This window comes from Chroicocephalus ridibundus, chromosome 9 (assembly GCF_963924245.1).
Source record: "Chroicocephalus ridibundus chromosome 9, bChrRid1.1, whole genome shotgun sequence".
NCBI lineage: Eukaryota > Metazoa > Chordata > Aves > Charadriiformes > Laridae > Chroicocephalus > Chroicocephalus ridibundus.
In genome coordinates this window covers 729,603-753,174 of record NC_086292.1, presented here as the reverse complement: position 1 = coordinate 753,174, position 23,572 = coordinate 729,603, and the positions used below count along the sequence as shown (strand labels likewise).

At 56.8% G+C, this 23,572-nt stretch overlaps 2 protein-coding genes across 4 annotated transcripts; one reads left to right on the top strand and one right to left on the bottom strand.

The window, feature by feature from the left end:
- Nucleotides 1-1,614: 1,614 nt before the first annotated feature.
- UTP14A (UTP14A small subunit processome component) lies at nt 1,615-7,805 on the bottom strand. Its single transcript, XM_063346971.1, has 14 exons — nt 7,604-7,805; nt 7,279-7,349; nt 6,543-6,607; nt 6,232-6,374; nt 5,924-6,079; nt 4,862-4,981; nt 4,686-4,780; nt 4,322-4,445; nt 4,153-4,230; nt 3,323-3,713; nt 2,823-3,202; nt 2,558-2,745; nt 2,386-2,485; nt 1,615-2,005 (listed from the first exon to the last, which is right to left on the bottom strand). The coding sequence occupies exons 1-14, from the start codon at nt 7,661-7,663 to the stop codon at nt 1,733-1,735; spliced, it is 2,244 nt and encodes a 747-aa protein (XP_063203041.1). The 5' UTR covers nt 7,664-7,805; the 3' UTR covers nt 1,615-1,732.
- A 248-nt stretch (nt 7,806-8,053) lies between these two features.
- On the top strand, nt 8,054-23,470 carry ZDHHC9 (zinc finger DHHC-type palmitoyltransferase 9). 3 transcript variants are annotated; one of them, XM_063346921.1, is made up of 10 exons: nt 8,054-8,173; nt 8,491-8,777; nt 16,897-17,057; nt 17,636-17,794; nt 18,774-18,911; nt 19,066-19,114; nt 19,402-19,504; nt 19,668-19,771; nt 20,308-20,476; nt 21,291-23,470. In XM_063346921.1, the coding sequence occupies exons 2-10, from the start codon at nt 8,611-8,613 to the stop codon at nt 21,393-21,395; spliced, it is 1,155 nt and encodes a 384-aa protein (XP_063202991.1). In that variant the 5' UTR covers nt 8,054-8,173; nt 8,491-8,610; the 3' UTR covers nt 21,396-23,470. The 3 variants fall into 3 exon arrangements, with proteins under 3 accessions (XP_063202991.1, XP_063202993.1, XP_063202992.1); XM_063346923.1 differs by having other exon boundaries at nt 8,112-8,135; XM_063346922.1 differs by lacking the exon at nt 8,054-8,173 and adding an exon at nt 8,187-8,367.
- The last annotated feature ends 102 nt before the right edge of the window (nt 23,471-23,572 follow it).

Here is a 23,572-nt window from a genome sequence, read left to right as displayed (position 1 = left end):
CATCGCGCCCAGCCGGGGCTGGGAAGGAGGCGGGCAGAGCCCTGGGCCCAGGCAGACGAGGAAGAGGGACGGCGGTGCCGCAGGGCCCCGGCTGTCCCCAGCAAAGCACGGTGGCAGAGGAGCCCAGAGGGGAGCCCAGGGCTGGCTGCGGCAGGTGGAGGCGCGGGCAGAGGGTGCCCCACGCCGGGCACTGCCTTCCCCTGGCTCTGGGGCACTTCGGCTTTTACTAAAACAAACAAGAAATGTCCCCTACCCCCCCGGGACGCCCCCAGGGGCCAGGGGTGAAGGTTTCCCACGGCTTTTGGGGCAGGCAGGGCAGAGGGAAGCTGGGCTCCGAGCTGGGGCCACCAGCCCAGTGAGGGGCTCTCCGGCGTCACAGCACGGAAATGCTCTCCACTTCCTTTCCCTTTTTTTTTTTTCTTTTTTTTTTTTTTTTTTTCCAGCCCAGGGTAAATTCATGCAACACCCCCACAGCCCCGTCCGCAGGCCAGCGCTATCTGGCCACCCCAGGGTGCTGCGCGGGGCCAGCAACAGCGGGGCCGGGTCCCTGGCGCGGTGGCGGCGCAGGCAGCACCCGGCCCCGCATCCCAGGCAGAGCCGACACCCCCCACGCCCCGGGAAGGGTGCCAGCACCCACAGCAGAAGAGCCCTGCGTAGTTTTGGGGTGGGAATCAGGGAGTCGCAGGGCACCCCCTCCCAACCCCGTGGGTACCTGTGGCCCAGCCCCACAGGATGCCCCCCCTTCCCCGCTCTGACCGGGCTGCAGGGGAGAAGGGTGACGGCGGCAGCTCTGTCCCAGCCCCGGGGGACAGGCAGCAGCCCGGGGACCCGGCCTGGCTGCGGTGCCAGTGTGGGAGGAGGCGTCCCCGGAGCCAGGGACGTGTTTCCTGGGAGCAGCAGCAGCTCCAGCTCCTCGTCTGGGGCTGGGGCGTGTTTCTCGGGCTGGCATGAGCGCAGCACACGTGGGAAGAGAGGCCTGGAGCGCTCCCTGCCCGCTCCTGTTTCACCATAAGGCTCCGGCACATCCCTCCGCTAGTGCTGGACGCACCAAGCACCCCGAGCACCCTGCGTCACCCTGGGAGGGCTGGGCTGGGCAGGGAGGCTGGGCTCAGCGGCAGGAAGAGGGCAGGATGGCTGCGCCAGGGGCAGAGCCAGCTCCCAGCGCCTGCACACGGGCAGCGCCGCACACAGACCCCTTTTCCAGCTGACGGGGTTTGTCAGAGCGGGGCAGAAGGTGCTCTGGAGCTGCAGGTGGACCCCAGGAGGGGCGGCCCGGGGCCGGGCTCAGCACAGCAGGGCTCTCAGAAAGCCCCTTTAGCCAAGATTAAAAAAATAAAATATCTATGTTATATTACATATAAAAAATAGGGGTATGAAAGACAAAAAAAACCCAGGGCAAGTGAAACCCGGCCCCGAGGGAGCGCCGGCGGCTGCTCCACCCCCTCGCCGCACTCCAGCCCCTCGCCGTAGCTCCCCGGCCTGCCCCGCAGCACGCTGGTCACGTCACACCAGGCAAGCCACCCTGCCCCGCACGGGGCCCCAAGGACAGGCAGGAGGGCACAGCTGTCCCGTGCCGGGCGCTGCCTGGGCAGGCACCAGAGCGCGCAGGCAAGGCAGGCCAGGAGCTTGTTTATTGCAGGGGAAGTGGCAGAAGGTACTGGACAGAACCAGGAGCCTCTCCCGGTTCCTCCGCCTGCTCCAGTCCAAGCACCAGAGACACACGGGCATGGAGCTACCGCGCTCTCTTGCGCGGGTGACGAAAGGGCTGCTCTTGCCGCTTGGGCTCAATTTCTAGCGCTGGCTTGGCTCCACTGCCAGCCGTGGCAGCCGCATCGGCGACATCCTCGGCAGAGATGGGCTGGATGATGTGGCCTGCTCGGGTAATGACGCGGGGGGCGGTCAGCTTCTGGAAAGCACGCTGCGTGTTCCAGGTGGGGCCCATCGGCATCCGGATGCTCTGCTCAAACTGCTGGTGCCTCTCAAAGGGGAAGGGCAGCTCGCTGACCTGCGGGGAAAGAGGGCAGGGGCGTAACTCCCACAGCGACCCAGCCCAGCACCGCAGCGGCTGCTCTCATCCCACGCTGCTGCCGATTCCCACTCGTCCAGGACACGCTCACACTGTGCTTCCAGGCCCCTGCCCCGCTGCCCACCCCCCTCCATCCCCTCCAGCAGAGCCCAGGAAGGTGGCAGCAGCTGTCAAGGGAGCAGTCCTGAAAATTCCTCTTCCCTCCATCACCCTACTGGCCTCTGGGTCATCAAAGCTGGAAACTACGTGGCTAGGCAGGGATTCAGGATGCTCTGGGAACGGGACACAGGAAGGTTCTGGGCCAGCCTGGGTGCTGGAGCGCTCGCTGCTGCCAATCACAGAGGCTGGGCATCACCCACCTGATGTGCTGCCGCGTGGATGTTGCGCTTCTCGCTCATGATGACGTGTGGCAAGTGCTTGTCCTTCCTGGGAGGCGCCGGGGGCGGCTTGAGCAGGAACCTGCCGGGCAAGCAAAGACGTCAGGCCCTGGTGCTGGGCTGAGGCACATTGCTGCAGCCCTTCCACACTTACCGTTTTCTTTTCTTGGCGCTGGGTTTCAGTCCGGTGCCTCCCCACTCGCCCCAGCCCGGCAGCACCAAGTTCACCGGCTGCGGCTTCCCAGCCTCCTCTGCCTTGCGCTTCTCCCGGCGGAAGTCAGCGACCACGTCGTCCCCAGCAAAGGCCTCTGTGATGACCCCTCTTTGGTCGATGCCACCCTCCTGTGGAGAGAGGAGTCAGTGCCCTGCAGTCAGCCTGGCCCTGGGACCAAGGGGCAAGCTCATCTCATCCCGCTGACCTCCTCCTCCACGACCACAGGTAGGCTGGGGCACTGAGCCTCCTGGGACTTCCCAGCCAGCACAGCCTGCAGGCTGATCATCTTCTTCTTGGCCGGCGGTTTCTTGTCGTGCTTGTCCCCAGCTCTGCTTTCCTTCTGCTGCCGCACTCCCTTCTCTGCTCTTGGGGCTGTTGGCTTCTCCTGCTCTTCCACACGCTCCTCTGAGGCCAGAGCCTCAACATCCTCCATCGTCCGCACCCGGCCCAGCTGCTCCGACAGCAGTGTCTCCTCCTGGGCCTGGGCAGGCTGTTCAATCCCCAGGCTCGCCTGCTCCTTGGCACAGACGGGGTGGATGGGGCTGTTCCCCGGCAGTTCAGTAACCACCTCCGTCTCATCAGCACCTACGGATTGAGGCAACAGGTGAGAAACAGTCACCCAGGAGCAGGGAGGGAGAGAGCAGGACAGGAGAAAACAGCCCCCACGACCCCCTTTCCTTTGCTCGACTCTGCAGCACACCAGACCTGCACTGCCCGGGGCTGTGAGCTCCTCACGTTGTCCCTCAGGGCTCCCTGCCCGCTGCTGTCGTGCGTGTCGTTTCTGCTCAAAGCCTTGCAGCAGAGCTTCCTCCTCTGACATCTCCTCCTCCTCTGACATCTCCTCCTTGCTCTCCGCAGCACCAGGCACCGCAACGTCTTCAAGACGCTCCTGCACCTCAGGCTCCTCGGCTGGGCCGCTGGGTTTGCCCAGCATCCAGGGATTAGCTGTGTTGGCACCCGCAGGGACGGTGGGGACAGTCACCGACGTGAGGTCCTCCTCGGGCACATCACCTGGCTCCTCCTCAGGCAGCTCCACCCGCACCTTCTGCATCAACTCCTTGTTCCTGGCCAGCTGCTCCTGCATGGCCTTGCGGGCCTGGGAGGGGATTGACATGTTTCTAACACAGGCCAGAAACAATATGCCCACCTTCCTTGCCCCACCTCAGCTGTCTCCCCATTCCCCACCCTGCATCGGGGACCTTATTGTGGCCTTTCAACATGTAAAAGGGATTTATAAGAACAGAGAGACTTTGTACCAAGGGCTGTAGTGACAGGACAAGGGACAATGATTTTAAACTGAACGAGGGCAGGTTTAGGTTGGACATAAGGAAGAAATGTTTTACACTGAGGGCAGTGAGCCCCTGGCCCAGGTTGCCCAGAGAAGCTGTGGCTGCCCCATCCCTGGAGGGGTTCAAGGCCAGGTTGGACGGGGCTTGGAGCAACCTGGGCTGGTGGGAGGTGTCCCTGCCCAGGGCAGGGGGTGCCACTGGGTGGCCTTTAAGGTCCCTTCAACCCAAACCAGTCTGTGATCTCACCTCCAGGTCATACTTAGCCATAATGGCCCTGGAGCGGGCCCATTTTCCCTTGTTCTGGTGCTTAAGACTCATCCGCTCCTAGGTGGAAGAGGAAGAGAGAAGCATCAGAAAGAGCACGCTCAGAAGAGGGGACTTCCCAAGGGGTGGGGGAGAAACGCAGAAGCAGCACCTGCATCCTGAGCTGCTCCAGCTCCTCCAGCTTTGCCAAGGCGGCCTCAGGGTCCGACTTGTGCAGCAGCTCAAACTCCTTTAAAGCTTTGCGTCTCTTGCTTTTTTTCAGCACACGATGGTACCTGTAGCACAAGGGCGGAGAGCCAGGGAGTGAGACCCCATGGTGCTGGGAAGGCCCTTGGGAACACAGCGCTGTTTTCGGCAGGAGGCTGCCTGATACGTCACAGATCCCAGGGAGGACAGCGGCCGCTCTGCCTTCCTCCATGTTTTGGCCATACCCATGCACTGGGGTCGGCTCCAGCGCCGAGGCCAAGACCCTGCCCTTTCCCACCACACCAAGCCCAGCAAAGGCACAGCCTTACTTCTTGCTCTTGATCCTCTTCTCTCGCCGAGCCTTGGCTTCGTAGTAGGACTGCAGAGCCCGAGCCTTCTGCAGCTCTGCCCGCCGCTGTCGGGCCTGCCAGGGAGCACAGAGTGAGGGCAGGCGCCAAGAGGAGGCATTCAGAGCCAGGGCACGGCACGGGGGCAAAGCACTTACCTCCTCCAAGCTCATTGCCTGCAGCGAGGCTGTCTCCTCCGGCGTCAGGAGCGGGTCTGTGATGGGCTGCTGCGTTTTGTGGAGCAGTCCAAAGATCTCCTGCTCCAGGGGAGTTCGGGCCTGTTGGGACAGAATAGAAACCGCAAGAGCACGATGAGACGAGAAGAACTGCAAGAGCCAACACTCCCCCAGACGTCCCCATCCTTCCTGGTGCCTCTGAGCAGGTCCACAGGAGGGCCCAGAGAAGCGTGTCCCCTTCCTCGTGGGCGCTGGGGTCACAGCCCTGCTCACGGGTCCCACACAACAGCCTGAGGCTCGCCGTGAGCCTGCCTAGGTGCCCTCCCAGCCATCGCACCAGGTTAGGGCGGGCAGAATTCCTACCAGGGTAGAGAAACAGGCTCGCAGTCAACAGGCAGTGCTGACCACGTAGCACAGGACAACAAGCACACAGCAGAAGTTCCAGGCTATGCAACACCATGTCCCACCACAACGGAAAGCGACCTTTGGCCAGACTGAGGCGAGTACCGCGTACGTCGGGAGTTCAGCAGGAGCTGCCTCTCATGGGAGCCTGTGGCCAGCTGGGAGAGCTCTCAGGGGCGACAGCGACAGCGACTCTGATGCCAGCAGCACACCCCCATGGGAACTCGCGTTCAAAACCAAGAGCACCCTTACACAGGCTTTGACAAACCAACCCCCCGCTCTGCCTCAGCACAAGTGGCTGAGGGCTACTAGCAGGCTCAGCCCAGGGGCTGGGAAACAGCAGTCTCAGCCTGTGTGTCTAGAGCTGAAAGGCTAAAAAGAGGAGAGGGGACAGAGCAGGCTCCAAAGCCCCTGCTTACGCCTTACCTGGCCTCTCCCAGAGAACATTTACACATCTGCTATGTGTGAGGAACGCAGAATACTTCCCTTTTAAGTCTTCCCAAGCTCAGCATGCACCTGCCCAGAGCCTCTGCTACAGGCTGGGCCTTCCTCATGTCTACCTCACTCCTCCCAGTGCAGCCAGGAAACACTGAGCTGCCCCAGCTGAGCCCTGGGAGCTGTGTGAGATGTGACGGCACCCACCTTCCACGCTGAAGTCACTCGCTCCAGGGGGACGACTGTAGCAATCTCCTGCTTCAGAGGGAAAACTAGCTGCTCTGCTCGGCGGTTCTGCAAAACCACCTGCTGCCATTTGCCCACGTCTTTAGAGGTCCCGACATAGGCAGCTTCCCTCACAACCTGCAAGAAAGGAAAAGCGTGAGTATAGAAAGGCTGATGTACAGAAAAAAAGCCAGTCCACATCAGGGAGGAGTAGAGAGGTGCACAGTAACTCAGCTCTCCTGCCCCGTAAGGCCAGAACTTCCCTCTGCTGCCTGCACAGGCTCACTCACCCGCTTTGCCTCCTCTTTGCTGAGCGGCAGCTCCACTGCCTTTTTCTGCTTCACTCTGGTCAGCTCCTTCTTCACGCTGCTCAGGGCGGATTTGGGACGTATGGGCTGCAGGAGCTCAGACAGCACCAGCTTCTCCCCAGCACCTACACAAGGTCCCACACGTCAACACAGGCACGGCATCACCCAGTCAAGGGGCTGCAGCTGCATTCAGCCCAAAGATCCAGGCAGACACAGCAAATCCTAAGCTGTTAGTGGGTAGTGCTGCCCCTGTTAGACAGCAGGAGCTCTGCCCAGCCTCCTGCGGATCTCACCTTTGCAGCTGACATTGAACTCGGACACCTGCACACTTGCCTCCGTACGTTCTGCCAGCTTCCGCCTGTGAGAAGAGAAAGGCCACCAGTATGATCAAGGGACGGGGAAGCCTGCCATATGAGGAAAGGCTGAGAGAACTGTGTTTGCTCAGCCTTGAGAAGAGAAAGCTTAGAGGAAACCTTATCACCATGTTCCAGTATTTAAATGGTGGCTACACAGAAGGAGAAGACTCCTTTTTTACATGGAGTCACATGGAAAAAACGAGGGGTAATGAGTACAATTTATTCCTGGAGAGATTTGGATGGGACACAAGATTTTTCACAATGAGAAGAATCACCCATTGGAATAATCTCCCCAGGGAAGTGGTAGATTCCCCAATATTGGACACTTTTAAGACTCAGCTGGCCAGGGTACTGGGCCATCTTGTCTAGACCATGCTTTGGCCAAGAAAGGTTGGACCAGTCGAACCCTGAGGTCCCTTCCAACCTGGTATGCTATGACTCTGTGATTCTATGAAAAGAAAATAAACAGAAAGGTTCTTCGTGTGCCCCCACGTACTTCACCTCCAACCTGCTGCTACGGCAGAGGCAGAAGAGCCGGTACCAGCGGGAAAGGGAAGCGAGTGCCCTCCCTTCTGCCCCCTTCCAAAGCGCTCCTATGCAGCCCCCCGGGGAAAACAGGGATGGAACACAGCGCGGCTGCTGCAAAAGCCCCTCAGACACCCCCCCAACTCACCGCCTCCGTCCGGAGAGGGAGCTGACCGCCTCCAGGAGTTGCCGGTGCCGCCGCTCACCATCCTCCTGCCCCTAGAACACGTCAGACACCGTTACAGAGCCCGGCCCCGGCTCAGGCAGGGGCCTGGCAGAGCAAACCCCCTGCCCGGGCAGGCCTGAAGCCCCAGCACAACTGGGCCAGCCCGGGGGCCGCGGCCTGCACCCCCGCCCAAGCCACGCCGCCCTCCCTGCAGCCTCCCCGGGCCGCGGGAGCCCCCGGAGCGCCACGTAAAGCAGCGGCGACTACCATGGGAGGGCGATCCCACCCCATTCCCCGCCGCCCTCACCTCATCCTCGCCCTCGCTGGCGCTCACGGCCGCCTCCACCCCGAGCCACTCCTCCGCCATCCCGCCTCACGCCGGGGAACAGCCGTAAAGCGCCGCGCCGTAAAGCGCCAGGCCGCAACGCGACACTGCCAGAAAGCGCGACGCTTCCGACTCGACTCCTACCACCGCCCTGCCTGACGTCACGGTTACCGTGGCAACGGGGCCTGGCGGGTGGGGCCCGACCGGGCCGCTCCCCCCGGGGTCCCGCTCCTAGGCTTTGCCCCGGGGGGAGCGGCCCGGTCGGGCCCCGCCTTCCCTTGTCCGCACCGGGGCGGAGGGAGCCTCCGTAGAGTGACGTCGCGCTGGCCCAATGAGAAAGCAAGGAGGGGCGGGGCCGAGGTAGACCCCGTAGAGTGACGTCCCGCTGGACCAATGAGAAAGCAGGAAGCGGCGAGGCGGGGCGCCGGTGGCGGCAGAAGCCAATGGCTGACGAGGCCCCGCCCCTGTCGGCGGCGCGGGGCGTGGCGGCCCCTCCTGCGGCGCTGAGGGAAAGGTAGCGGCCCGGCCCGGTGCTGTTGGCACCAGCACGGGGTGAGCGGCGGCGGCGGCGGTGGCGTGGGGCCCTTCCCCGCTCTTCCTTCCCTTCCCTGCCCTTCCTTTCCCCTCCCGGGGTCGGGTCCCAGTGTGGCGGTGAGGTGGGGGCTGCCCTGCCCACTCCCCTCCCGGTAGGCCCCACCACTCCCCTCAGGGCCTGAGCTTCCCGCCCCCCCCGCCTTCTTTCGCCGGTGGGTTTCCATGGCAACACCCCTCCCGGGTGGGTTGCCATAGCGACGGCCGCCGTGCCCCCTCTGTTCCTCCATCCTTCCCCGCCGGTCCCGGTGCTGAGGTGCTTCTCCCTCTCCCCGCAGCCCCCAGACCGAGCTCCCCCCCGCCCCCGATGATGCCGGGGCCGCGGACGGCGGAGGAGCAGCAGCAGCAGCAGCGCCTGGAGGTGTGGCGGCTGCCACCGCCCCAGTAACGGCCCCGCCATGTCGGTGATGGTGGCGAGGAAGAAGGTGGTTCGGAAATGGGAGAAGCTGCCGGGCAGGAACACCTTCTGCTGCGATGGCCGCATCATGATGGCCCGGCAGAAGGGCATCTTCTACCTGACGCTCTTCCTCATCCTCGGCACCTGTGCCCTCTTCTTCGCCTTCGAGTGAGTTCCCCGTGGCGGCTGGCTGACCCTGTGGCTCCGGGACGGGGCTTGGTTGGGGCCCGACTGCCCGGTGGCCTTGGGAGTGGGAGGGGAGGGTGGTGGAGAGGAGCTGGGTGCAGGGCTCTCTGGCGGGATCTGCCTCTGCACCCTCAGCAGAGTGACCCTGGAGGTTTTGGGGGAGGATGGAGTTTTCCCCTGGCTCTGCTTGCGATGTGATGCCAGCTTTTTGTGTGCTTCCCTGTGTTTGTGACTTGCAGTCCCTTGTCCTGAGCACGGTTAGAGGGGACGGGGGTTTGGGGCGCCTGCTTCTTGCCTGGGGATAGCCGGGGTGCAAGGGCACTGCTGCTGCCGCAGCCGAGGCCAGTGGGGCCCAGCCTGCATCCCTGCCCCCCAGTCGGCCCGATGAGGGAGGTGACCCAGCCAGAGAATTAACAAAAAAAGGAGTGAGCTCGGTGGCAGCAAGGTTTAGCACTGATCCAACCTGCCCTGCAGCTGCCAGCTAGCTGGGTGTTGCAGAGTGCTGCACTACAGCAGATGCTCCCGGGAGCTGGAGCCCTGGTGTTTGGAGAGGATCCGGCTGCCCTTTTAGATCAGCTCAGCAGCCTAAAGACCTGCAGCTGAAGTCTTGGATGCTGTGGAAAGAGCAGGGCCTGTCCCCTCCCCACAGCTCTCCTGTGTGAGCTGCGTTGGGAAACTGATCTGGCCTTAGACTAATCCTACAAAAAAACAAACAAAGGGGGGAAAAAAAGCCTGTGTTTGCCTAAGCGATGATGTTGTGGGGAGCGGACAGGACTGCCCCTTGTTCCTGGTTTGAGGATGAGCTTGGATCAGCCAACAACTGCGAAACTTTCCTTCCTCTGTCTCCATCAGCATGTTTATGTTGTTCTTAGGGAGGCCAAGGTCCTAACCGGTGTTGGGTAACACAAAAGCCCTTTAAGCCAGGAAAGCAAGCGGAAGAAACTGCTCGCTGGTTAAGCCCTGGCTATTCCTCCAGATGCTGGCCTCCTAGACATCTTCCTCAGACGAGGGAACTTGTCTTGGTTTCCCCTGGCCCGGCATTGCTCTCCCTAGCTCCTCTTGTTAGCGGATATTGCTGGCAGCCTTGGAAAGGGCTTTCTGGAACAGTCTGACAAGGCTTGCCACATCCCAAGAGCAGCAATGAAGTGGCTACCATCGGGTCTTGGTCAGGTATGGGACTGGTTTTTCTGCTTAGTCGTCGTGTAGCTTTGGAGGCAGGTGCCATACAACTGTAATGCGAGGTGTTGGGATCCTGAGTGTGGAAAGCCCAAATTATCCCTGACTCAGTCTAAATTCAAAGGTATGAAATGACACCACTGTTTGTTTTGTTGTTTGGTTTTTTGCCATCTGAAAAATGGGTCTAAGACTTCCTGCCTTGCAGGAAGAACTAATAAGTGTTACTGCTCCAGAAATATTTATTACTGCTCCAGAAACACTTATTGCAAGGGATAATTGCTCTCACTCCCTGCGGAGCCTGTCCTTAGCCGAAGAGTGAAGCCACATCCCGCTCTACCATGTTTGCCGTCGCCAGCTGCCTGCCATGGTTGTGTGGGGCAGAGCAACCCAAGGCTGCCTTTCCAGTCCTAGGCCATGCCGGCAGAGCCGGTGGCGCGATGGCTGGCTTGCCGTGGCTGCAGTGGGGGACTAGAAATTACTCAAGAAGCCCCTTCCTGTGCTCTGGGAGGCATAGCCCTGTGTCAGGGTCGCTCCCATCCTTGCTCGCACCCAGACACCCAGGACATGCCTTCTGCGTAGAGCCAGAGGGTGGTCTCTGTGGGAACTGCTGGCCTGGGGGAAGTTTAGCTGGGAGCAGAGTCGTCTCTGAATTTTAGTTAAATCATCTGAGTGGTTTCAACTGGGGAGATGAGGAAAAGTTTGGGAAAATCCAAAATATCCATTTCATCCTGTAAAAGCACAACACCTTGAAGTTTTCTGTTTGAAAGAGGTGGGTTTGGTTTGAAATTCTTTGGGGATTTTTGAACTTGTGATAGGGACGAAATGTTGCCTTCCCAACCAGAAAACACTCCACAGTGTCTCTGCTTCACTACCCAAGCTGAGAAGATGAGCAGCTTGGGTGCTCGCGAGCCCTGCTTACCCTGTATGCCTTCTGCGTGCGTTAGGCTGCTTTTGCATAAGGGTCTCGGCCTTTATCTTTTCTCTGTGTTATCCATTTGTTTCGGCCTTTGGCAGATTCTTTGGCGTTTGTGTGGAAATTCATGATTTCTCCCTTAAAGTTTGTGCTACGGAGGAACAGGGTTGTTAGAATCTGGTTTTGGAGAGACGCAGACTGTGGTGGGTGGAGGAGTCCTTTTAATTCTTGTACTCTCACTGCAGGGGTGCCTGTGTTGTGAATGCTTATTTCATTCAGCTGAATCACTTGCGCACTCACACCTTGTCTAAACAAGGCTCAGGGATGCCTGAAGCCAGAAAATGTCTTGCTAGGCGATCCGAGCCAGTGCGGGTTTGATCCTCGCCCTCCAGGCTGCTCTGGCTGGGCTCTGATTACAAACGCTCTTGCTGGAGAGCCGGTGGTGACTGGCATCGCGCGTCATGAGATAAGCCACGCGTTCCTCCCTGAAAGAGTCCTCCCCGGCCGTGAAATAAATGACAGCCTTTCTGTTTGGGCTGCTGCTGGTGGTATTTTTTTTCCCCCTCCAAGTAGCTCTGATGCTGTCGGCTCATCTGCCGCATCTCCAGTCGAATGGTCTGAAGCCTCCTCAGCCCTGTGTGGGGGAGTTTTTATGTTTTTATCCCCTAGACCGCAGAGCTGTGGTCTAGATCGGGTAAGTCGTTTCCTTGGGGAACCAGCAGGCCCTGGAGGACTGGCTGAGCTATCAGCGCTGTACCTGGAGATCCAGCTCCTCCCTCCCAGATAAAGCAGAAGCCGTGGAGCTGTACTGGCTCCTGGGGAAGTGCTCCGCAGCAACCAGAGTCCTCTGCCCAAGGGCACCTCTCTCTCTACTACCTTGGCAGAAAGCAGCTTCTGCTGCTCAAGGGCTGAGGCTGGTCCCTGCAGGGTCCGAGACCTATATTTAATTGGGTCTACTCTGTGACCATAACGTGTCACATAAAATTCTGTTTAATATCCTCCTGGCGTTATTTCAGGCACTTATTGGGTATGTCAGCTTTTGTGATAGGGCACTTAGTTGTCTAACTATGCTCGTGGTATTCGAGCATGAAGAGAAGCCCAGGTAAAGCAATTAGTGAAATCCGTTTGGGAATTAAGATGATGGGAGGTAGCGTCCTCTCTCTGGCTGCTGGGGGTTTCCGTTGCAGTTTGCCAGCGTGTCTGTAATGGCCCTCCTGAAGTGAGACTTCTCCATTCAGCTCTCCAAAGCAGCTGCAAGAGAACTGGATTTCTTTTGTCTTCAGCTTTTCAGTATGAACCGTCAACACTTTAAATGTTACAGGCAAGATAGCGCCTGCAATGCCAGGCTCCTGAGTGCGGGAAGGGGCTGCTGTTTGCTTTTCCAATAACGAAGCATGTTTATCGCTTTATTTTTTTTTTCTACTTTCTTACCTATGTAGAGATTAAAATTTCTTTGTTTTCTGATGAGTTGGAAAAAAATAATCTATGCTTGACCTTTCATGTGACTTAATATTTTTTAAATTTTTTTTTTCCAAAGCCCGAAGTTCCAAGATTTTGCACTGAAAAACATGTGCTTCTGAGCTGGCTTTTACCTCTGGTTAGGTCTATGTCAAGCATTGTCAAAACTTACACACAAGTTGATTGGCACTTTTTAGTAGTTATGATAGAGGTAAACTTGTTGGTATCTGGAGTTCAGCTGATTTTGCTCATGAAGACGTGTTTCTGCGCAAAGTGGCTGCTTCCGGATTTTTGGATTGCATGCCCTTTTTCTTGTATGTGGGCTACTTCTCAGAAGACAATTCCCTCTCCCTGCAGCCTGCGCATCCTCTGCAGCACTGCCATTCCCCACGCGGGTGTCGGGGTGCTCTCCCGCCTGTGCAGAGATTTGAGCGTAGCTGGGAAAAGAGCAATAACATCAGCATAACCTTTCTGTCTCCTGCCTAAAGTCACTTGCTGCATCGGTTGGGTTGGAAGTACGTGGCATGTGCTCGCAGTGGAACTGCCTGTGAAGTGGGTCTCTAGCGAGCACTTTCTGCGTCGCTGTTGACAGACGCAGAGAGTTTCTGTAGGCAGCTCAAGTTCTGCCTGAAAGGGCCCCGAACTTGTAGCATTGCAGTGTGGCGGTTACCCAGGTTTTCAGCACAACTGTTTCCACACTGACCACAAGTACATCAGTGTCTGGAAAGGGTCCCAGCTCTGGGAGATGCAGATGGCTGTAAGTGCTGTGGTGAGGGTCAGGCATTTGGTAAAGATGCCACTTTGCTTTGCTGGCGTTGATGACAAGTAGACAGTGTGGTTATACCTTAGCTTAGGAAAGTTAAATAGGTGATTGCAAGGGAGACATAAATGAATTATACAGCAGAGCTTGCACTGAACCCTGGAGGGGCCTGGCCGTGAGATGTGCTGCCTGATGGCCATGGCTGAGGTCCACTTCCATGGGGGCTGGTGTGTTTTCCCCTTCCTCTAGAGCTTTGCTTAATGTGCTGCTTACAACAGACCTACTGAAGTTGTCACAAAATAATCGGTCAAGCAGTCCTTGCACTGTAAACTCATGGCACCTCCCAGCTGCTGCTTCTTGCTGCTCCCTCTCTGCTCTATTCTGATGATCTCTTTGTTTAAGCCTTTCTCACCCCCCAGTCCCCCCCCCTCGTCCCCCATGATGATGACTTGTGATAGTGCTGTTATTGTCTGCTATTAGATGACAAAATGCTCAAGAACACAGATATTGCACTGGGAGTGGAGGAGGAGCAATATCCGTACATGCCAACAGTATGTCTCTGTTGACTCTCAGCTTTCCCAAACAAAAGATCTTTAAAATGTCTGTTACTTAGGACTGCAAATGAATTGCTGAGCGTAATCGCACCGTAGACGAGGCGTAGACTGAAGACTCCCCAGCGCTAGTGAGTACCAAGTCAAAACTTCACATGGAGGCCTTACCTGTTGCTTAGCCGTTCTGGACAGCACTTGGCTTTCTCTGATATGGCAGATGGACGGGGCATCTTCCCCAAAAGACACCTTCCTAAAAGCAAGGCTCCGCCAGTGCAGGGAGGGATGGAGTCAACGTGGTGGGCTTGGTGTTGTGTCTCGGGGTGCAGTTTCAGCGTGGTGGGAGTTTGTCTCGTTCACACATCTCTGACCTGGCCTCTGGGACGTTCATTTGAGGGGACACAGCAGTGCTGCCAGCCCAGCTCCCTGGGGAAGCAGGGGGGTGCTGCTCAGCCCCTGCTGTGCCAGGGCACGTCTGAGGGACGGGGCTGAGCGTCCAGCGCAGTGCCTGGTTGTTTGCTTCATGCTGGAGGGATGATGGCAACAGGACAATGCCTTCGCTGAGCAGACATCTCATGCACTTCAGTGAATGGTAGCTGCAGGACCTAGTTTTAATACTTCCTTGCATGAGTTTCTAGATATCCTTTCCCCATCAGACAGGAGAGCAGGCATCTGGTGTTCTCTGGGGCTTTGTCCCTCCCCCCTACCCACCTCTGGGCAGACAGACAGTCTGTCTGAGATTGCTTCTCTCCCCTCCTGAATTGGGGACCTAACCTGCCCAGTGCCTGTGCCATGCTGGGAGCTGGATGGAAGGGCTGGGTACTGGCTGGATGCTGCCGCTTCCCTTCCCATAGCGAGGAGGATGGTCGCGCAGTTATCTCTTTCATCTCCTAAAATTGCAGGCTTCTTCCCATTCCCATGCCACACTCTGCAGTGTGGTAACATCGATCTTGAGGCCACTCTTGCTGTGCCTCAGGGACAGCAGGACTTGCTCCATCCCCAAAGGGCAGGTTTCCTTACAAAGATGCATGGGAAATGGTCAGCAGGGAGTGAGTCACATCCCACGCTTGTGCTCGTACGCAGATGGAGCGGGGACCGCGCGGGTTGCTGCAGGGACTGATCCCGTTTATTCTTGAGTGCTGCTTTGTAAAGCTTTCAGGTCTGCGCCTGGGAGAGTACACCCGACACAAATCATGTGCTTGCAGGTAATAAATCTCTTTGCTGACAGTACACTGAAGAAACTTATAAGGTGTTAGTGTGTATCTGAGGCTGGGAGCTCTGGCGCAGTTTTGGCTCAGCTTTAACACAGTTCATGAATCCGTATTTTAAGCCTGTAACATGTTCATGTTGTTACAACAGTTATAAAAGCTGTCATGGCAGCTGGACAAGGGTCAAGCTGTAGCCCTTTGAGCCAGATTGTGTCCAGCTATTAGAAGAATAAAACCATATTCCTTCCCAAAATGGGATCCAAGGTTTCTGTTTAATTGCTGACTGACTTGCAGCTCTCTTTCTAGACTTTGCCCTTGCAAAGGGAAAGCAAAGTTGTCTTAGGCTGCCTACAGACGGGAGGCTCAGTCCTCTGGCTGCTCAGCCTGGCTCTTCGAATGTAGGCAGGGCTCTGCACGTGGACAACTGTAAGAGTTGTGTTGTGTTGAGTAGCTGTAGAGTTTGTAGTGTCTAAAATTAACAACGTTGGTTTAGGGGACAGGCCCTGTGCATCGCTGTGGACACTGCATGCTGCAGCTGCGGCCAAAGCATACTGTAGCTTCAAAAGCATACCGTAGCTTCAGTTTACAGCCCTTTCTGTACCTCGTTGCACACAGGGGACACTCGCTGGAATCAAGTGATGGCAAATTAAAGCCCGGTGATCCTTCTGCAGTGGAAGGCTTGCAGAATTCAGTGCTGCAAAGGAACCAGCTGGAGCTAGAAACTTTACTGTGTTCAGAGAAGCTATGGGTGGGAAGGTTATCTGGAATTAAATTGTTAATGCTACGGATGTCGTAGGAATCGCCTTGCTTAGGATGACAGTTTCACTGGGGAGGATAATCCCATGCCTTTCACCACAGTAGCCTTATACTTTCTTGGAGAGCAACTGTGGATGGGAGCAGGAGTCTGGGTTGGACTCACCCCTGTGGAGTCAGGGCTTACCAGAAAGCCTGGGAACCCAGCTTTGTTGGGAGGAACCTGGGGAAGCAAGGCATGCAAGGAGAGGGGAAATGTTGCACAAGCATTGGGATTTGGGTGGGGTTTCCCTTAAACCATGGGAAATCTGCATAGGAACTTCACCCCGACATAACGGGGGGTTTCTGAAGGAATCAGGGTAGAAATATGTTTTCTTTCAGGCCAGTACATCTCTGAACCATGATCTCTGTACAGGCCATCTGCATGGTCTGTGCTGCAGTGCCCATGGAGACATGTTTGGAGGTGTCCAGAAGTGACACAGGCCACAGTGAGATTAATCTCTTTGCTCCATTTGCACTGCCTCAATCAGAAGGATTAGCGACATAAATTCCTCATTGCATCTTTCTGTATTTATAAAGCAAACAAACCTTACACTGTGTTTTCTCTCTGGAGCTGGGGTTGTCTTGAGGCAGGAGCCTTTCTACTTCATTTGGAGCTTTCAAGTCCTTTACCTCAGAAAAGTCAAAGGAAGGCAGACGTCTTATTGCATGGGAATGTTGCACTTCCATGTGAATCCATTCCTGAGAAGCACAGACACAGTTCATCCCTGGAAAGTAATTTCTGTGGTACTGGAAGCTGCTGCCTCTTTAGGGGACAGCCAGAGATTCCCAGCCTTCTGATGTGCTTCCGTGCCTTCCGGCTCTCTCCAGTGGTGGGCTCTCAGACCAGGCCTTGGGTGCTTCTCCTGGAGACATGGTCTGTCCCTTGGCAGCTGGCTGCAGCGGGTGTCCTCTAGGCAAGATCCCTCTAGCTGGCTGGTTTCTGGTGTGGCCTGTGACTCTGAGCAAAATGGGAGCTGGAAACAAACCAAAACAATGGAAAGTATGCTGTGCCTGGCTGGTTAAAAACATGGTGGTACTTTGATCATGGCTAGTCGTTAAAGCAGCCCCAGGGGTGTTTCCCTGTGGTGGTGGGATCAGAAGGAAGTGCTGAACAGCCTCTCTTCTCAAGACGTAGCCAGTGTTCAGAAAAGTCTGGACTCTGATGCCTTGCCAGGCTTTCAGGTCCTGGCTCAGGCAGACCTTGCGGTGGTCTGATTCATCGCCTCCTGACGTTTCTCTGCAGGTGTCGGTACCTGGCAGTCCAGCTGTCCCCAGCCATCCCCGTGTTTGCAGCAGTTCTCTTCCTGTTCGCCATGGCCACGCTCCTGCGGACGAGCTTCAGTGATCCTGGGGTGATCCCGAGAGCCCTGCCTGACGAGGCAGCCTTCATCGAGATGGAGATTGGTGAGTGTGGAGCCAGCTGAACTGGCGATGGCTGGAAAAGCCTCTGTATTTCTGGTGTATCTAGAGGCTATGTTCTCTGCAGAGCCTTTCTTCCTGCCTGGCCCTCCAGAAGTGAGGATTGCCCCAAATGGGGCATCTTACTACCTGCTGGCTGATTCTGCTTGGCTGAGTCTCAAAAAGACGGTGCGGTGTACCTGCTTCCCTTTCTGGGAACATTTTCACGTGCTGCTTTCTCTCTTGTGGCTGTGTACATACAAACTCAGTTTGCTTTTGGGAAGAGGGGCAGGAAGCTTCATCTGGGCCCCTTCAGGTATAGAGGAATTTTGGTGGGTGGGGATCTGTAGAGTGACACACACGCCCCATCCCCTCTCAATCTGCCCATGGAAGCCCTGGCATCCCTCTTCCTGCCTCCAAGCTGCCAGGTTGGCTCTGGACCGTGTGAGCAGAGCTGCAGCTGCTGGCTCTAGACCCAGCAGGCTCTGATCCCACTGGTAGGAGAAGCAGGGAGGCAAGTTGTCATTCTAGGCCTGTCGTGTTGTAGCAGGCAGGTCTGATCTCTGCTTGGTTGTCTCTCTCAGAGGCCACGAATGGGACTGTGCCACAGGGTCAGCGGCCACCCCCGCGGATTAAAAACTTCCAGATCAACAACCAGATAGTGAAGCTGAAGTATTGCTACACATGTAAGATCTTCCGTCCGCCCCGTGCCTCTCACTGCAGCATCTGCGACAACTGTGTGGGTGAGTAGAAGAGGCCGTGCCTGCTCCTGCAGCTGGGTGTTAGGTGAGAGCCTTTGGAAGAGAATAGGTGAAGATCTGCACCCAGCTTCGCTCCGTATCAGGTCTCATGCTGCGCCTGCTGAGCGAATCCAGAGTGGTGTGCTGTGAACAGAGGGGGACAGTCTGCCTCATCTTAAGCTCGAGGAGCTTGAGATTTGCTCAGAACCTGAAGCCAGATGTTTCATCTTTTGTCAGTACTTCTTCGGCAATAACTCGTCTAACATAAGTCTAACTTGTCCATGTAAATGTGCAGTCCATTTTTAAGTTTCACTCAACTGCTGACCTTGCTGGGCTAGAGGGTTCCAGTGGAGAGCTGCGTCTTGTGTGAAAGCAGCTTCTTGCATCAGCACGGAGATTCTGCTGTTACGTTGAGTGCCCCGTTTTGTGTTCCCCTTGCTGCATAACAGACGCTGTCTTAGCCCTTTTGCGTATCATAATTGGCTCATGTTCAGCATCCCTTCTCAAGGAAGAAATCCCATTCTTTTGGATCCCTTTCCTCTTCTGCAGGTTCCCATCCTTTGAGTTTTTATGCAGTTCGTTGAACCGTTTTCTAATAATTCTAGTAGGAATAAAGTGGCACATGGGTTAGATAAGAACTTCTGAACCCCCAGGCCTTCATCTAACCTATGTGCTGCTCTAGTAAAAGCTATTATACCTCAAGTCTCTTGGGGGAGAAGGCGTGCATGGGGCCAAGCTCTTAAACTCTGTCTTAATGTGCAAAATGACTCATTAGTAAATTGATTTTGCGCTTTCTTACCTGGCCTATCCTTCTGGAAGGGGGCCGTGATGTGGGGCCCTGAGTTAGCAGAGGGTTGGACTTGGTGGCCCAGGGAGTCCTTGTCAGCCTTGGAAGTTTTTGAGTTCAGGGCACAGGAGTAAGCGTCTGGAGGCAGGCAGGACCGTGCTAGAGCAGCACTGACCTCCATCTTCGCTTTCACAGAGCGCTTCGACCATCACTGTCCCTGGGTGGGCAACTGCGTGGGGAAGAGGAACTACCGCTATTTCTACCTCTTCATCCTCTCGCTCTCACTCCTCACCATCTACATCTTCACCTTCAACATAGTCTACGTAGCACTGAGTGAGTCTGGCTGCGGAGAGGTGGAAGGCTGGGCTGGCTAAGGGGGAGGGGTGATGCAGACGGTGTTGCGAACCCAGAAGTGATGGAGTGGGAAAGGGAACTGGACTCACTGGGATGTTCCAGACAAAAAGTGTCTCTCTCTTTGTATTGCCAGAATCTCTGAAGATTGGGTTCCTGAACACGTTGAAGGAAACCCCAGGGACATATCCTTCCACAGAGCGAGGGGGTTGGCTTCTCCAGAGCTGGGGGTTAGTGTGAGCTGTGTTATGGAGGGGCTGGACTCTTGATGACGAGGCTTCTCTAAGGAGTCTTTCAGGGCATTTTCCCCCATGATTACAAGGTGAAGAGCAATTTCGTGGCTTTTGGGAGGAGGGTAAAACAGAAAACCACGTCTAGGAGAAGAGGAGAAGTTAGGGTGGTGTGCCTGGGGTAGTGACACAGCTGGGCTGGGACTGTTCCCAGGCTGCTCCCAGTCCTTAACTCTTCTTACTGTACTGGAGGTGCTTATCTGTTTCTTCACCCTGTGGTCAGTGGTGGGGTTAACTGGGTTCCACACCTTCCTGGTGGCACTGAATCAGACAACCAACGAAGATGTAAGTAGAGTCTTTCTGTTCCTCTGAGCCATCTCCGTTTCTCATCGCTTCCTCGGTGTGTCATGGCTGTGCCCACCTTGCTGACATGCCCTGCAGGCTGAGGCAGGGCACCGTGGGCAGGTGTTGGTGGAGCAGACCTGAGCTTGTGCCCTGACTGTTGCAGATTAAGGGGTCCTGGACTGGGAAGAACCGCGTGCAGAATCCCTACAGCCATGGCAACATAGTGAAGAACTGCTGTGAGGTGCTCTGTGGGCCTCTTCCCCCCAGGTAAGCTCTCAATGGGCAGCCCTGCCGCTTTTGCCCCCAGAGCCCAGTGCAGGACTGGGAGGAGCTTTCCTTGTTTGGGTGCAAGACCTGGCTGCTCTTCTGCCAGCTCTGTGTGTGTTGAGTGCTTCTGGAGGTCTCTTGGGACATGGCTGGGTGCTCTGGGGAGGAAGGTCCTGTGTTGCCTTCCTTGCATATCTTCAGTGATTCAAGCTTGTGATGTGCTCGCTGTCACCATGTGCTTGGGAAGCCGGTGGAGGAGTGGCTCCTCTTCCCTGGGGCAGCGTATGGAGCGGACGCTCTTTCAAGGGCACTTGTTTTGGTGGGCTCCCACACCCTGAACAGGGCTGCTCTCCTAGGGGCTTGGTTTCACAGGAGGAACATAGACACTGTAAATTAGGTTTGGGCTGTGCACAGCCTGCTTTGGAGAGGAACCCCTTCCCCTGACATTTGTCTTCCACCAGCACTTTTCCTACAGGAAAAGAAGTTGGCTTCGGGAGAGGCGTGGGGTCTCTGACGGTGTGATTCTGTTCTTGCAGTGTCTTGGACAGACGGGGCATCTTGCAGCAAGAGGAGAGCACAACTCAGGAGGAGTCGTGCCCACGGGGGACCAGCGCTCAAGAGCCCACTGTCGCCCAGGGCCCTGGTGGGCAGGCAGAGGAGAGCAGCGCCCAGCAGAAGGATGGCAGCGTTCCTCACCTGAGTGCCGTGAGTGATTCCCTCTGTGTGGGGAGTGAGTGGGTGTCCTGCTTGGAGTTGCTGGTGCTTTGGGCCAGCAGAGAGAAAGCTGATAGTGTGACTTAGCAGGAGCAAAGCAGCACTTATGGCCTTGCTGAGAGGCTCCAATGAAAAGCCTGTTGTGCTCTGGCCCTGGAAACCGGTGTCTCTCTGGGGCTGGCTGGGAGGGTGCTGGGCTACTCTGACTCCTAGTAAACCTCAAAGGAAATCACAGCTGGCTGCATCTCCGTGAGAGCACCCAGGAACTGGCACTTAATGGAGGCTAGGAGGGGCTGAGGAGGGGTGGGAGATTGCAGGCATCTTTTGGCACTGAGTGCAAGCTGAAGGGTTGTGCCTGGGAAGGGCCCTCACAGGTGTGGGATCGCCATCCTTGGAGAAAGCCATCGCTCCACTGGATATGACCCTGAGCAGCCTGCTCTGTCTTCGAAATTAGCTCCACTTTAAGGATGTGGTTGGACAGGAGACCTACAGAGTGCCCTTCCCACTGAAATTATTCTGTGAACACGGTGGAAAGTGGCTGGGCCTACTCCTGCTTGGGCATGAGCTGCTGTTTCTCTGGTGGAAACAGTCCAGACCACTACTGTAGGAGCAGTCCAGTGCTCCAGATATTCATGAAGCTGCTGTTTTGCCTGTTTGGTGGCCCCTGGTTTCTCCTCTTCCCAAACACTGCTGAGAGCTCTGCCTGGTAGAGCTGGAGACAGGAGCAGGGCAGCAGGGCCAAGCTCAGACAGGTTCTCTGTATTGGGGTGTATTCGTGCAAGTCACTGCTGTCTTTTCTCTCCAGGTCCCTGTGCCATCCCTGAGCAACGCTGAGATGCCAGAGGAGAAGCAGCTAACGTCTGGGGAGCTCCCAGTCCCATCCCAGGACGCTGGGCAAGCAGAGCACTAGCATCTGCTTGAAAGGGAGAACTTTCTTGTTTTGTCTAATCAAAGCTGGAAGTGATAGAGGAGAGGAGGAGATGGGCTGGATGGCAGGCAAACGATTCCTCATGGCCATTTTGCTTTAGTCATTGTTCACCTCGATGCGCAGGCGGTGCATGGTGTCAAAGGATAACGAGCCTGAGTGGCCTGCCTTGGTCACTGAGGGGCACCCACCACCACCGAAGCTGGTCTGCCTGCAGGCCGAGGCAGGACCTCTTGCTCTGCAGGTTGTCCTGGATGCTAAATACCGGCTCGGTGGCCAGGGCTTTCCCTCCCTTTGGCCCCAACTTTCTGACGAGATGACTTGTGGTCAAGCAGCTCAGAAGTGACATTAGGGTCGGCCTGCTCCCTACTGCTGAGGAATCCTGGTGGGAAGGGGAAAGCAATTTATGGCAGTAGCGTCCTCTCTCCCCTCCTCCCTCCTTCCTCTAATCTGTGGCATTGTTTTATTGGTTAACGTGGCAGGGGTTGTCAGGAGACATTTTGGTGCCAAAAGGGCCAAGACAACTGGGAAGGTGTTCTGCTGGCAACGATGTTTAAAGTAGCTTCCTTCCCGTGCTCCTTCTTTTCGTGTGACTTAGCTGGCGCAAGAGCAGTTGTGGCAGGGGCCCTCCTTCCCGTCTTTCCCCGGGGCTCACGCCTGACTTGGGGCTCGAGGGAAGGAGCGGGGCAGCCTGTCTTCCTGCCGCTTGTCTCCACCCCACGCTGGCCGCAGAGTGGTTGTGCAAGGGGTGTATCAAGCTGCAGGGGAGGGTCAACCTGTGCCACTGGCTCTCTAGCTTGTGCCAGGGCTGCGTTTGCTCCCGGGTTCCTGTGCCAAGCACAGGCGTGCCCTCCCCTTGCTCGCCAGGCTGTGGCACACCACTCGGCCGCTGCTCTGCAGAGCCTCAGCCCCAATTCTGTGTCGTGTCATTGTGCCCCCATGTCCCCCCTGCCTTGCCCTGCATTTCTCAGCCATCCTCGACTGGCTTTCAGAGCCTTGACTCTTTCCTGGGCTTTGCCAGCTGTCCTGGGACTGGCTGTGCGGTGTCGGCCATCCGTGCCTCCTCAGCAGAGGAGGGAGGAGAGGCCAGGGGCAGGTAGTGGTGGGAGAGCTCTGTGCCATGGCAGGGCTCCTCTTCCACTGTGACACTCCCTGTCCTGCGCGTGGCAGCCGGGCTGGGAAGAGCCTTGTGTCTGCTGGGTCCCCGCAAGTGCCAGCGATGGAGGGAAGGCGATTTTGCGCCCTGGCAGCTCTCCATCCCAGTGCTGGGTACTTGTGTGCCTCCCCGCAGACATGCAGTAGGTGGGTGGCAGGTGGAGGATGTCCTGCCGGGTCGGTCCTGCTTGTTTCTCCATCATGCTCCTGCCTGGCAGCGTGAACTTGCTGCTCTTCCTTCCCTGGCCTTGTATGCCATCCTGCTTTTGACAGTGGCGTGGAGCGAAGCGGGGAGCCTTGTCCCCCCGGAGCCTGATGTGTGCCTCCCAACTTGCTCCTCTTCCCTGCCCCCTTGCAGTGTTGACCTGGGCCGTGCCTGGCAGTGGCCGAAGTGGTATTAATGTGGCGACCAGCGCTGCCCCCTCTCCTGAAGTGCCAGGGTCTCCTCTCCCAGGGGAGAGGGCAGAGCTGCTGCCCTGGGCTCCGGCAGCGGGTTCAGAGTGTCCCTGCAGCTGCTCCCTGCTGGTACTTATCAGGGAAGGAGCTCGGACCTCCCACTGCCAGTGGGGCCGGAGCTGCCCGGCTCGCAGCCGCTGCCACCCTGCAGCCAGACCTGGCCTGTCCCCCCGGGGCAGGGGGGCCTGGGACAAGCCCCAGCTGCAGCCCCAGGCCCCACACACCCTGCTGGCGGTGGGAGCACCCCTCCTCTCCCACCTGCCCCAACACGCTACTGACCAAATCTCAAACTCGTTGTGAAAAAGTGTATTTTTTGGTTTTACTAATCTATTTTCTAATGCGGTGTGTTGAGTGCTGCCTGCTGGGGCCGTCGCGGATGCTGCCTGCACCTGTGGTTCCTGCCTGCTCTGTTCAGGTTCTCTGTGAAGGAAGTGGGGGTAGGGCGAGGGTTGGGGTTTCTTTATTTTTCTTCTTCTTTTTTTTTTTTTTTTTAATTTTAAAACAATGAAGGAAACTTAATTGGTTTGAAAAATGGCTGAGCTGTAGCCTCT

Coding starts and splice junctions, on each gene's coding strand:
- UTP14A (XM_063346971.1), bottom strand. CDS start 7,663: ATGGCGGAGGAGTGGCTCGGGGTGGAGGCGGCCGTGAGCGCCAGCGAG. Junction 4,781..4,861: donor AGGCAATGAGCTTGGAGGAG/GTAAGTGCTTTG, acceptor GCTCCCTGGCAG/GCCCGACAGCGGCGGGCAGA. Junction 4,231..4,321: donor TGGAGCAGCTCAGGATGCAG/GTGCTGCTTCTG, acceptor TCTTCCACCTAG/GAGCGGATGAGTCTTAAGCA.
- ZDHHC9 (XM_063346921.1), top strand. CDS start 8,611: ATGTCGGTGATGGTGGCGAGGAAGAAGGTGGTTCGGAAATGGGAGAAG. Junction 8,778..16,896: donor GCCCTCTTCTTCGCCTTCGA/GTGAGTTCCCCG, acceptor GTTTCTCTGCAG/GTGTCGGTACCTGGCAGTCC. Junction 17,058..17,635: donor CTTCATCGAGATGGAGATTG/GTGAGTGTGGAG, acceptor TGTCTCTCTCAG/AGGCCACGAATGGGACTGTG.